The following is a 14628-nucleotide window of genomic DNA, read 5'->3' on the forward strand; positions in this document are numbered from 1 at the left end:
AGGGGGCGGATCCTTATTATCAAAGTTAACCATTTTCACTCTAGTGTCCAAAACGTCTTTCAAGCTGTCAGACATTCCTTTGTAAGCAAGAGCCTCTTGTTGGATGCTGCAGTGTACCCAAGTGGCGTCGGCAGCAACTGCTTGCGCGCGCATTACCACTCCACTATGTCTCCCAGTCATGGCTTTTGCGCAATCAGTACAGATACCAACACATCTTGACCACCGAAGTCCATTACTTTAAAAATATCCTCTCCTGTTGTCCTGGTTTCCAGTGGTTTTCAGAAGAGGATATCTTCCTTAATTGACCCCCCATAAACCTAACGGACATATATCAGTAGCTGTGCCAGGCCCGCCATGTCTGACTCATCCATCCAAAGTCTTACTACTCGAAAGTCGTCTTAATTCTCGCTCAAAAGACTCCTGTGGCTTATTTTTCTAATTGTCTTGTTTTGTTTCTAAAAGTCTGTGCAAGAGTGAAGATAGTACCCAGGAAAACGCACTACTCCCAATATAAGTGAAATTCCAAATCAATGTAGTTATTATATTTGCGCCTCTTCGATGGTCCAACGTCCCTGTCTGTTGTTCCGTGCTTTCCCGGGTAAGGGGGCAGTAGCTCTTCGGCTGCATCAGATTCAGAACTGTCAGTGTCCATGCTAGCTGGGCTAACAACACATGTAGAATTACTGAATTATTGGATGTGCTCGTGGAAGCAGAACAACTTGTGTCGTCGACAGGTGCAGGTGTAGTACTGCTGGTAGTAGCAGGTGTAGTACTGCTGGTAGTAGCAGGTGTAGTACTGCTGGTAGTAGCAGGTGTAGTACTGCTGGTAGTAGCAGGTGTAGTACTGCTGGTAGTAGCAGTACTACCAGTAGAGCTGATATGTGTCTCTATGGACGCCTTACTAAATGGACTGTTATTTTTATAATTCAAATGGAACACACTTTGTTAACAACATATTGTCATTAAAATAAGTTGACTAGGGCTGTTGCGGCACATTTGGGCTTTCTTGATACCCAGACGGCATTGCTGTACCCCTGGGGGTGCGCGTACCCCAGACGGCATTGCTGTACACCGGTATGGCAGTAATTTGGTCACCGCAACAGCCCTATGTGTGCACCCAGGTATACCTAGTCAACTTATTTTAATGTTAACAAAGTGTGTTCCATTTGAATTATAAAAATAACTTTATTACATTAAGAAATTTTTTTTTTGGGTCATTTTGAGACTACAGGAAATAGGGTGACTGCTGTGTTAAAAAATGACAGTGTTGGGGGCCTCCCGAGTGGCGCAGCGGTCTAAGGCACTGCATCGCGGTGTTGCGGTGTCACTACAGCCTGGCGTTCTATTCCAGTCCCACAGTCCCTCATGTTTTGGGAGGACGAGACTGTTTGGGAGTTGCAGCAATGAGACAAGATCGTAATCACGAAAAAGGGGGTAAAAATGACAAAATATTAACTACGGTAATCTCAGTCACAGCCAGGCAGTCAGAGACACAGGTCAAACCATCAAACGAGAATGAGTAGAAGGGACTCGGAACCTCCAAACCTGGCAATTTCACTGGTCAACTTATGGGTACACTAACAACAGCTGCCTGGTATTGTGACGCTTTAGCCGGGGGAGGGGAGCAGGCCTGCCCTGGCTTTACGTGGGGAGAGTGGAAGGCTCAACAAATCACACAATTTAACTCAACAAATCACAGCACAGATTGAAGGGAAAACTTCCTGCTTTTACTACCTGCAATGATACACTTGCAATGGCTGCCAGTTTACTCATTATGACATCATTGACTTGAATGGCCATGTCTGTTCTATTCATTCTATTTCTGTGGGTAAAACATGGAAAGGGTTTTGATCAAATCAAGCTTTATTTGTACAGCACATTTCAGACATGGAATGCAACGCAATGTGCTTTACAGGAGAAAAAAAAGTATGAATGATAAAAGCTGAAAAATGTACTACACAAGATAAACATTAAAAAAACGAAGAATCACATCAACTGAAAAGCACCTTGAGGAAAAGCAAATCTAAAAATGTTTTGAAGATCTTTTTTTAAGTTTTAGAAGTTTCATCTCCCCTCAGTTTCTATGGCAGGCTATTCCAGATAATAATTGATAGAACACAAGAAACAAACCTCTGTCATTTTAACTTTAATATAATGTAGTATAAATAATAGATGTGGTTCTCAATGGGTTTTTCTTCTTCACTAAGAAACATTTGCTCTTCACTTTTGGCACACAAACAGAATTTAGAAGCAAAAAAAAATTCCATAGGCTTTTGTCATGTGCAAAGAATCTTGGGGATAGTATCAGATACAGTGCCTTGCGAAAGTATTCGGCCCCCTTGAACTTTTTGACCTTTTGCCACATTTCAGGCTTCAAACATAAAGATATAAAACTGTAATTTTTTGTGAAGAATCAACAACAAGTGGGACACAATCATGAAGTGGAATGAAATTTATTGGATATTCCAAACTTTTTTAACAAATAAGAAACTGAAAAATTGGCCGTGCAAAATTATTCAGCCCCCTTAAGTTAATACTTTGTAGCGCCACCTTTTGCTGCGATTACAGCTGTAAGTCGCTTGGGGTATGTCTCTATCAGTTTTGCACATCGAGAGACTGACATTTTTGCCCATTCCTCCTTGCAAAACAGCTCGAGCTCAGTGAGGTTGGATGGAGAGCGTTTGTGAACAGCAGTTTTCAGTTCTTTCCACAGATTCTCGATTGGATTCAGGTCTGGACTTTGACTTGGCCATTCTAACACCTGGATATGTTTATTTGTGAACCATTCCATTGTAGATTTTGCTTTATGTTTTGGATCATTGTCTTGTTGGAAGACAAATCTCCGTCCCAGTCTCAGGTCTTTTGCAGACTCCATCAGGTTTTCTTCCAGAATGGTCCTGTATTTGGCTCCATCCATCTTCCCATCAATTTTAACCATCTTCCCTGCCCCTGCTGAAGAAAAGCAGGCCCAAACCATGATGCTGCCACCACCATGTTTGACAGTGGGGATGTTGTGTTCAGGGTGATGCGCTGTGTTGCTTTTACGCCAAACATAACGTTTTGCATTGTTGCCAAAAAGTTCGATTTTGGTTTCATCTGACCAGAGCACCTTCTTCCACATGTTTGGTGTGTCTCCCAGGTGGCTAGTGGCAAACTTTAAACGACATCTTTAAGAAATGGCTTTCTTCTTGCCACTCTTCCATAAAGGCCAGATTTGTGCAGTATACGACTGATTGTTGTCCTATGGACAGAGTCTCCCACCTCAGCTGTAGATCTCTGCAGTTCATCCAGAGTGATCATGGGCCTCTTGGCTGCATCTCTGATCAGTCTTCTCCTTGTATGAGCTGAAAGTTTAGAGGGACGGCCGGGTCTTCGTAGATTTGCAGTGGTCTGATACTGCTTCCATTTCAATATTATCGCTTGCACAGTGCTCCTTCGGATGTTTAAAGCTTGGGAAATATTTTTGTATCCAAATCCAGCTTTAAACTTCTCCACAACAGTATCTCGGACCTGCCTGGTGTGTTCCTTGTTCTTCATGATGCTCTCTGCGCTTTAAACGGACCTCTGAGACTATCACAGAGCAGGTGCATTTATACGGAGACTTGATTACACACAGGTGGATTCTATTTATCATCATTAGTCATTTAGGTCAACATTGGATCATTCAGAGATCCTCACTGAACTTCTGGAGAGAGTTTGCTGCACTGAAAGTAAAGGGGCTGAATAATTTTGCACGGCCAATTCTTCCGTTTTTTTATTTGTTAAAAAAGTTTGAAATATCCAATAAATTTCGTTCCACTTCATAATTGTGTCCCACTTGTTGTTGATTCTTCACAAAAAATTACAGTTTTATATCTTTATGTTTGAAGCCTGAAATGTGGCAAAAGGTCAAAGTTCAAGGGGGCCGAATACTTTCGCAAGGCACTGTATCTTCGTCAGGTTAAGGGGAGTACATGGCCCACCTTCCAAACCTTGGGGATAGTATCAGATATCTTCGTCAGGTTAAGGGGAGTACATGGCCCACCTTCCAAAGCTTGGGGATAGTACCAGATATCATCATCATCAGGTTAGGGGGAGTACATGGACCGCCTTCCAAACCTTGGGGATAGTACCAGAAATCATTGTCAGGTTAATGATTCAGCAATCAAGGGGGCGAATAACTGCAGTAAAAAACAGGGCAAGGATATCAACCCCAGTGTAACTTTTAACAATGTTTACTGACATCGGCAAGATTGGGAGTCTCATAGGGCGGCGCACAATTGGCCCAGCATCGTCCGGGTTTGGCCGATGTAGGCCATAATTGTAAATAAGAATTTGTTCTTAACTGACTTGCCTAGTTAAATAAAGGTTAATATATATATTTATTTATTTATTTATTTCAACAGGTGTTTCGCGTTTGTAAATTCATCAGTTATTCTGCGCTCTGGTACACTCAGACGAGAGTTCTTGCTAGCTAACCAAATGACTCCTGCATCTCTAGCTGTGTAGCCACAAAAACTAAATGAGGGGGAAAAGTCAGTCACTCACCCACTCCACCAATGACATCCTCCTATTAGCTAGCTCCATGTTTTTAGCTTGCTAACTAAATAGAAACGCTAGCCTATTAGCCACATTATGACTGACTTGTGATCATTGCCCTTGCTAGTCTGATTGTATTGACATTCCCAGCCTTAGTTACATGCGTCTGTTTTCGTCCAAAATATTGAGTAATTGAAACTGAAACAGTGCATCCCGAATGGAGGCAGCAAACAATGTACCAGGCCAGCTGTGATTTACAACCTGAGAGCAATATTTTTTGGACTACTAAGAAATGTATTGGTGAATTATATTATTCATGCATTGAACTGTATCCATCTGTTCTGCCAACAATGCCTTAGTGTACGTCATAGAATGTTGAGTCATATATATATAATCTATTTTTAAAAACCTCTTAAAGTTGGTTTTGTAGCATAAACTGGGAATTTTATAATTTTGACTGATTTATGATTGTCTGTTTGTTTCATATCTGCAAATTAGTTAAAATGCTGTCAGTTCCACTTTAAATAAACACTCTGTCTTTGGCAGGAGAGAGACCAGACTCAGAGGAACCAGAGCCAGAGACGTCCGAACCAGCAAGACGAAATCACTGTTCCTACTGTGGAAAGAGCTTTAACCAGTTAGGGGACCTAAAGAAACATGAGAGGATACATACAGGAGAGAAGCCTCACAAATGCTCCCAGTGTGGACAATGTTTTACCTGGTTACAGAATCTAAAACAACATCAAATAATACACACAGGCGAGAAGCCTTACCAATGCTCTCAGTGTGAAAAGGCTTTTACCCGGTTAGCACACCTGAAAGAACATAAAATAGTACACACGGGAGAAAAACCTTTCCACTGCTCTCAGTGTGAAAAGTGGTTTACCAAGTTAGGGATCCTAAAACAGCATGAGAGGACGCACACAGAAGAAAAGCCCTACCATTGCTCTCAGTGTGGAAAGAGATTTTCCTTAGCAAAGTACCTGAAAGAGCATGAAAAAATACATACAGGAGAAAAACCTGGAGAGAAGCTTTTCCTCTGCTCCCTGTGCGGAAAGAGTTTTACCCAGTCAACCCACCTGAAATCCCACACAAGAACACACACAGGGGAGAAGCCTTATCAATGCTCTGTTTGTGGAAAGAGTTTTTCTCAATCAAGTTGTCTGAAAAAACATAAGAGAATACACACTGGAGAGAAGCCTTACCACTGCTCCCTGTGCGGAAAGAGTTTTACCCGGTTAGATTACCTGAAATCACATAACAGAACACACACAGTAGAGAAGCCTTTACACACAGGAGAGAAGTCATTGTAAATAAGATTTTTTTCTTAATTAACTTGCCTGGTAAATGTTTTTTTGTTTTTTTTTATGAATAATGAAGAAACCTGTGTCTAGTGATGTAGTTCACTGATGTTCAGAATGAACCGTTTTATATACTTTTTATCCCATTTGATGAAAGTGTAGTTTGTATTTTTAAATCTCAAGACATTGAATATGAAATACATTGGTTTGATTGTAGACTACCAATATGTCAGTTTGAATGTGTATGCTCTGTGCGATTACATGGTAATTTTTCAACTCCGGCTCTGTGTGTTGTGTTCATCTGTGTGTGCCATTACTCGAGCACTGTCAAGTGCCATTTACCAGTGACGCGGTTGCTCTATTGTTTACATTTGCATTCAATATGTACAGGCTTTAAGGGAATAGTATGGTCCTGTAAAGATAACAGACCAAGAAAACAATTAGTGCCACAAACGAAGACAATTGTCACAAAATGTTTGTCATTGCAGTTCTACAGTGGAAATGTACCTCTAGTTCCAACTTCTGAACAGCAACATATGTCTCCTTTTATAAATATGGATGAATTGAGATGTTTAGCTCCTTTTAAAAAAAATATGAATGAATTGAGTGAGCACACCTCACATTCCCCCCCAGTCTCTGGCACAGCCCACAGGCTCTGGGACACGTGGGCCGTCCAACAACAACCCCCAACATGAAAGCAAGTTCGCAGCACTTGTGTGGCAGTCAGAGTGGCTTTGCTAATCGCTACCGAACTCAGATCAAATATATATATATATATATATATATATATATATATTCTTTCTCCCCGTTTCACCATCAGCCCATCCAGCATTGCAGACAGAAGTAATCCACTGTAGCAACAGGTTATAAACAGGAAGTAATAAGCTCACACGTGGAGTATGTTTGTAGATGGTTATTACAAATGAACTAAACCCAGCCCTTATCAGAAACTTAGTCAAATTACTTTGCAAGTCAGTTTATCTATGTAAGGGAAAACCCTGATTTGGACAAAATAACATGGGAACATATTGGCATAGCACGAATCATACACACGATTGTAAATACCACCGAAAGCGGTCCAATTGTAACACCCCAAAATTCCTTTAGATGGCGTGCGCACTCCAACGTGGATTTTCATACAGCAAATGATACCCAAGTCAACACCCAAGGGTCAGATTTTGATAAAATGATTTTTTTTTTGAAAACTTATCACCCCTTAAAAAAGTGGTTTCTGGACCGTTTTTCGATTATTATTTTTTCTTCGATTTTTATGTCAATTACACATGTATAAGAGCTGTATGGACATACTTTTGACATATTTTATTGACAATTTTTTGGGTTGTTTTTGCTTGTGCATAAGGCATATGTTTTGTGCATTTGGAATATGATTTCATAGGATGTCAAAAGTGACATTTGCTTGTGCATAAGGCATATGTTTTGTGCATATAGAATATGATTTCATAGGAAGTCAAAAGTGACATATTTGCTTGTGCATAAGGCATATGTTTTGTGCATTTGGAATACGATTTCATAGGAAGTCAAGTGACATTTTTTTCTTTTTCTTGCAAAATGCCATTAGAAATGTGCAAATGAAATGTCCAATTCTTTTTTTTGTCAATTATACGTGTATGAAAGTATTGAATGTGCCAAATCAGAATGTTTGTCCGTTTGCCATGTACGATCATAGGAAGTCGGTTTCCAAACCCAAAAGTCAGTGAACCATGGTCCAAATGGCATTTATACTGCCCAAATGATATATAGCCCTATGTTAAGCCATGAATCAACGCAGATGGTCTACTTGTCATGTATGATGAGGGAGAAGTGGGACTCTGTTGCTTTTAACATTTTTAACGAATTTGACATGCTCAGAATGCATAATTGACTGGCCCGATGATCTCGGGATGGCCGCGCAGTGACTGTGGTTCCTCTCCATTGCTCGTTGTGTTGATTTCATCATGTCAACTTTGGTGATATTTTTGGCTGTTGAATCATATTGCAAATGTGCGTTACATTTGCAATATTGCGCGTTACGTTTGCAATATGTTTCAATGGGCCTTTACATCACGAATTTGGCATGCTCAAAAACACTGCAGAAATGCATAACTGACTGTCCTGATGAACTGGGGATGGCCGTGCAGTGACTGTGGTTCCTCTCCATGGCTTGATGGTGACATGAGAAGTGGGACTGTCGTATTTTAGGGATTTTTTTTGAAAATGTCAAAAATGACTAGGGGCGCCCCATACTGGATGGGCACTGATGGGGGGGTGCTCCGTGGACCCCTTGCACCTCCCTAAAGGCATTTAAAACCATTCTAAAAAATGAATCCTGGTAACCCATTTCGGGTCACCATGTGCACGGATGCGCATTTGCAATATGTTTCAATGGGCCTTAACATCACGAATTTGGCATGCTCAAAAACACTGCAGAATTGCATAATTGACTGTCCCAATGAACTGGGGATGGCCGTGCAGTGACTGTGGTTCCTCTCTATCGCTCATTGTGTTGATTTCATCATGTCAACTTTGATATTTTTTGCTGTTGAATCATATTGCAAATGCACGTTACGTTTGCAATATTGCGCGTTACGTTTGCAATATGATTCAATGGGCATTTAGCATCACGAATTTAGGCATGCTCAAAAATACTGCAGAAATGCATAATTGACTGGCCCGATGAACTCGGGATGGCCGGGCAGTGACTGTGGTTCCTCTCCATTGCTCATCACCCAGCAGTCAGCGTCCATCAGTTAATTAGATGTCATTCTGACACCAAACTGATACCATCTGACACCAAATCCACTTTTTCCAACTCGTATAGAAGCCAACTATCACATGTCAGGGAAGGCCAATAATTCACAGTGCTTTCAATTTTAACCATAAAAAAAACATAAAACACATAGTTACGTTATAGCTGCGGGTCCAGCTCTGACAATATGTGTAGGCCTATGTGAGGCGACCCCGAATCCCAAGTTTCGGCTCGATAGGTCATTCGGTGCCCGAACAATGGGCTTAATTGGTGCTGAAAATCCACTTTTTCAGGGCATTACTACGGGGTCCCTGAATGAGCTATCGGACAGAGACATTGGGGTCCGTCTCTATGGGCCGAGGCGGTTTCAATGCACCTAGTCTTGCGACATGTCGCCATGTCCGTGATATTCAAAATGAATTGAACATATTGCAAATGCACGAGGCGGTTTCTCGGTCTGAGAACCTTCTAGAGCCACACAATTCACCGTGCACTATCGACTTGAGCTCTAGAACAGGTTTCTAAAATTTCGGAGCTCTAGGTCTGACGGTTCTTGAATCGTTTGAACGAAAGTAACTATTGAAAGCGGTATAAGCCTCTAAGCCCCACACTATGTCCCTATGGCCAAGCTGTGTGTGTGGGTTTTTTTTTTGCAAAAGAATAGACACACGTTGTCTTTGGGGTAGACATAAACAGAATCCTGAATATGAAGCCTCTACCTTAAGAATTGACTGAATGACACATGGTTGAGTTGCGTGATTTTCACTATCTGCAGGTTGGCCATATGACAATAGCTCTAGGCTGTTTTTAACCACTTCCGGTTGTCACAGGAAGCTCTTACTCAACACACATTGTCTTTGGGGTAGACATAAACAGAATCCTGAATATGAAGTCTCTACCTTAAGAATTGACTGAATGACACATGGTTGAGTTGTGTGATTTTCACTATCGGCAGGTTGCTTATATGACAATAGCTCTAGGGTGATTTTAACAACTTCCGGTTGTCACAGGAACCTTAGAATCGACACAGGTAGACCTCACAGTAGCCTGATGGATTGTTATAGAAGACAGGTTCATAAGGCATTCATAACCCACATAGGCTTCAGGTTGAATTTAGGAGAATAGTCAATGTATTCCTATGGGGAGAGAAGTCATTGCACACTTTTTGATCTAAACACCTTCTTTTCACTGTGAAGGGTTAATGCCACAGGGTTAGGCTTGCACAGATTGGGAGGACCTCAGGAACGCTCCTGAGGTTGAATTGTGCTTCTAACCCTAACGGTTCTCTCACTGTCACCCAAAAGCACTTGACATATTGGTGCAGGCATCATTGTGGGCCTAGTATTCTCATGGTCGCTGCGCTCAGACCGAGCGAGCTACGGTCAAGCGGGGCTTCTCATTGAACTCGGCACAGCCTAGAGATAATGGTAATGCCATTGCAGGCTCTTTGTGTCTTTAAGCACCGCACTGTGTCACTCCGTCCTTGCTGTGTGTGTGTGTGAGAGAGCTTTTCTTTGACATCTGATGCGATAAATGACTGATTTACAGTTCACGAGGGTTGCCTAGTCACACATATGAAGTTGTGGAAAGATCTGACCTTTTTAACCCTTCAAAACAGCCCCTATAACACCATTTTAAGGCACTTCTGGTTGACACAGGAAGCTGAACGTTGGGCTCTTATAGAATATTGAGTTTTAGGTCTTTCTGTTAAGAACTGACTTATTTACAGAGGGTTGAACAAGTGTGTGTTGTTTCAGAAAATCACAGAAATCTCACAGAGCTCCGAAACCCGCCTTAACGGACTCATCTGAACACGCTGCAACTGGATCTGTAACTTTTTTGAGAAAAAAAAACTCCTATTGTTGAATATCACCAATGTGCCATTGTACAATTTCTCTGAAATGAACATTGGTAAATGCATGGTTATTTTTCTCCTGACACCGTAGGCTCATGTAGTTTGATGTGAAGTGGTCAAATCAGCACTCTATTTTCCTGTTTGACTTTCAATCCCAGAAAAATGGCCTTAACTCGAAAAGCGTCGAGGCCTCGACTCCATCCTGTTCGGGGCCAATTGCCCATTATGCCAAACCCACGCTGACCGAGTTTCGTCTTCGAATTCTTTTCCGTTTAGGAGAAAAAGCTGCGTCGTGATCGGTGATATACGTTACGTTTGCAATGTGATTCCATTCGCCCTCCCGTGGAATAATCCGGAACTGCAAAGAAATGACCAAAATGTGAACATTTTATTAAACGGAAACGGAAGGTCCGAGAGACTCCATTCGATGACTTCCTGGAAGATCCGGCCCCTGTGAGCGGCCCGACGCCGTCCGCGGATTTATCGGACGTAGTCGGACGTCTAGTAAGGGAGCATACATTTGCAATATGCACTTTCTCACTAACCACACAGCTGGCGCACGTGAGTTCCCTTCATGTATGAAAGACCATTGACATGGATTTCCACAAAATGAATTATTGACATAAATCGTTTTGTACAACATCACAGGTAAGCCCAGCATTATCTTTCAACTGACAGAAGTTATGTTTCTTTTTTTCTTTTTTCTTGCTAGCTTTAGCTCAATGCTTGGTGGCTTTTAATATAAGATCCCTGTCTAACTAATGTCACTTGTTGGTGGCCCATGGCCCTTAACTAGCCTGGTGAAGGCTAGCTAGCTGGAGCGATGGTCAGGTAACATTAGCTAGAGTCAGACAGATTTTACTTTGACAAACTGCTATTTTTATGCTTTTTTTTTAACTTTGGGATTTGCCCTTTTTGCCAACTTTATCACTTGGATACCGTGCTTCTACATCTACATCTGCATTGCTTGCTGTTTGGGGTTTTAGGCTGGGTTTCTGTACAGCACTTTGTAATATCGGCTGATGTAAAAAGGGCTTATAAATACATTTGATTGATTGGAAGCTGTTACACCTCACCTGGATTACAATGCTTTCTGTTACCTCTTACCATCCTGGAATCTGTGTGGATAACAATGGACATTTCCAAGATAAAACAAAGTTCTGAGAACAATATGTTTCTAAGAGCGTGGCCATCTTAAGGTTATTTTGCATTCAAACTTTCCACAACGTTCTGGGAATGGTGCAGTATAGTTGATTGGCTTTGGAATATTCTCTGCGTATTTAAGGAACTTGACGAAATAATTTTCTTGGTATTTCATTACTGTAACAGAACGTTTCCTAAAAGTTCAAACATGATTATATTTAATTAAATGTTTGGTCACGTTCTCTGAATGGTTTGACATTGGGAATGTTCTCAAATAGTTCCGAGAACGTTAACATTATTTTGTGGGAATTTCAATACTTCAACAAGAACAGCTAGTCAACATGACCAAAACATTGTACCTCTTTAGAACGCTTTCCGTATATATTAGCCACTGTGTTTAACACACTTCCATCGTGTATATACTAGTTACCCCATTTAATTTCACATTTACGTTGTTTGTTAGCTAGCTGGCTGTATAAATGAGCAGACGCAAATGCTAGCTAGCTAGCTCACATTCCATCATGAGCTCACTAAGCTACCCCTTTTAGCTGTCGCTATCACGTTTAAGGTAAGACCCAAATGCAGACTGTCAAAGTAACAATGTTTATTTCAGCAACAAGGGCAGGCAAATGACAGGTCAAGGCAGGCAGGGGTCGATAATCCAGAGTAGTGGGGCAAAGGTGCCGGCAGGGTCAGGGCGGGCAGAAAGGTGAAAACAGGAACAATAGTGACAGGAGCAGAGGGAAAACCGCTGGTAGGCTTGAAGAAACAAAAAGAACTGGTAACAGACAAACAGAGAACACAGGTATAAATACACGGGATAATGGGGAAGATGGGCAACACCTGGAGGGGGGTGGAGACAATCACAAAGACTGGTGAAACGGATCAGGGCGTGACAGTCGCACAGTTTGTCTTTGTCATAGTAATAAACTTGACCTCAGATCGAGGGATCTGATTTGGATTCAACCTCACAGGAAGACAATTTTATCATGGGGAGATTCAATTCAGGGTCATATTCATTAGTGCACACCATAGTGAAATGTTTTGCAACAGAAAACAAAAACAAGCTGTATTGGGGACATTTAAGATGAATGCAGTTTATATAAAGTTAAAGTAATTAACACAATGCTTAGCTTATTTCTATGCATCCCTGTCTGTAATACACATTATTTCCACTGATCTTAAGTGTGACACTTTAATTGTGTATGGGCTAATGGTCACTTGACTTGATACTGAATGTTCTGGAATGTTCTTATATCTGGTCTGACGCCAGACTGAAGGTACCAGGACTGAGGACACTGATTTGTTGTTGTATTTTTTATTTTTATTTAAACTTTAGTCATGCTGAGACCAAGGTATATTTTATAGATGGCCCTGTAGTTACAAAAACTATACACATCAATACTTTTTTATTTCTTTAGCATTTACAGACAAGGTCTCTTTAATAGATTAGCCCTGTGGATACAACAACTATACACATTTTTATTTCTTTAGCATTTACAGACCAAGATCTCTTTTTATAGATCAGCCCTGTGTTTACAACAACTATACACATCAATACACTAAAAGCCAACCAGAGACCCGAGACCCATTCTTCAGGGGTCTCCAACCATTCTGCCCTGGAGCAGGGGTCTCCAACCATTCTGCCCTGGAGCAGGGGTCTCCAACCATTCTGCCCTAGAGCAGGGGTCTCCAACCATTCTGCCCTAGAGCAGGGGTCTCCAACCATTCTGCCTTAGAGCAGGGGTCTCCAACCATTCTGCCCTAGAGCAGGGGTCTCCAACCATTCTGCCCTAGAGCAGGGGTCTCCAACCATTCTGCCCTAGAGCAGGGGTCTCCAACCATTCTGCCTTAGAGCAGGGGTCTCCAACCATTCTGCCCTAGAGCAGGGGTCTCCAACCATTCTGCCCTAGAGCAGGGGTCTCCAACCATTCTGCCCTAGAGCAGGGGTCTCCAACCATTCTGCCCTAGAGCAGGGGTCTCCAACCATTCTGCCCTAGAGCAGGGGTCTCCAACCTTTCTGCCCTGGAGCAGGGGTCTCCAACCTTTCTGCCCTGGAGCAGGGGTCTCCAACCTTTCTGCCCTGGAGCAGGGGTCTCCAACCTTTCTGCCTTAGAGCAGGGGTCTCCAACCATTCTGCCCTAGAACAGGTGTCTTCAACCTTTTCTAGCATTACGTCATGAGTTACATTTTTTTTTTTTAAATCTATCTTTCAAATAGGCACATTCTTCTGTCCTCCTCTACCCTGCAACTCTTCCCTGGGTCCTTATTGTATAAGATATTTTGTTTTCTATTAGTATACCTGGTCAAACTTAGCCACAAGTGGATCTTCCAGCAAGACAGTATGCCGGTTTCCATTGACCCAGGTTTATTCAACAAAAGCAATGTCGCTTTTGTGGTTTAACAGTAAGGGGGTTAAGGTGACAGTAGGGGGTAATGGTAGGGTGTAGGGAAACACTAATATGTCCTCCCCCCCCCCCCCCCATACCAGACTCCTCTTCTCTGGCACACAACACTCATACACACAAACATGGAAATAGGGGAGCGTTCCTAATTGTGTGTGGGTGTATTAGGGGCGGGAGCAGCAGGAGCCTCATGTTGACGGAAGAGCCCACCGGCACTCGGCAGGCTAGGTGCCTAAACAGGAACAGGATATGACATCACACAGGGAAAACGAGATGGCAGCAGCAGTGGTGCCCTGTATGTCCTGGGATTCTCTGGTGTTGGCCGGGTTACTGTAAAAGCACTTTGTGACAACGACTGATGTAAAAAAAATACAAATAAAATAAAAAAGGGCCATATATAATAACCATGTAATTTAGTTTGATTGATTGATTGATTGTATAATTAGCAGTGATGTCATCTTACCTGTCAGGTAGGAAGTAGCAGTGCCAACACTGCCAAGTGGCTGGGATGTCCTCCGCTGAGTCCACAGTCCTCTCCACCACAAACACCTCCACTCCCACCGTCCTCTCCACCCCAAATACCTCCACCACTGTCCTTTCCACCCCAAACACGCCCACAGTCCTCTCCACCACCTCCACTCCCACTGTCCTCACTCTCTC

The 14628-nt window shown here is 42.2% G+C and overlaps 1 protein-coding gene across 1 annotated transcript in view; it reads left to right on the forward strand.

Annotated features, from left to right (window-relative positions):
• Positions 1-6100, forward strand: part of LOC106564049 (uncharacterized) — a 31403-nt gene extending 25303 nt beyond the window's left edge. The window contains exon 2 of the mRNA XM_014130028.3: positions 5065-6100. Within this exon, the coding sequence (XP_013985503.2) occupies positions 5065-5831 (767 nt within the window). The 3' untranslated portion in view covers positions 5832-6100. The remainder of the gene's footprint in view (positions 1-5064) is intronic.
• Positions 6101-14628: the final 8528 nt, after the last annotated feature.

Source organism: Salmo salar, chromosome 12 (assembly GCF_965601325.2).
Source record: "Salmo salar chromosome 12, fSalSal1, whole genome shotgun sequence".
NCBI lineage: Eukaryota > Metazoa > Chordata > Actinopteri > Salmoniformes > Salmonidae > Salmo > Salmo salar.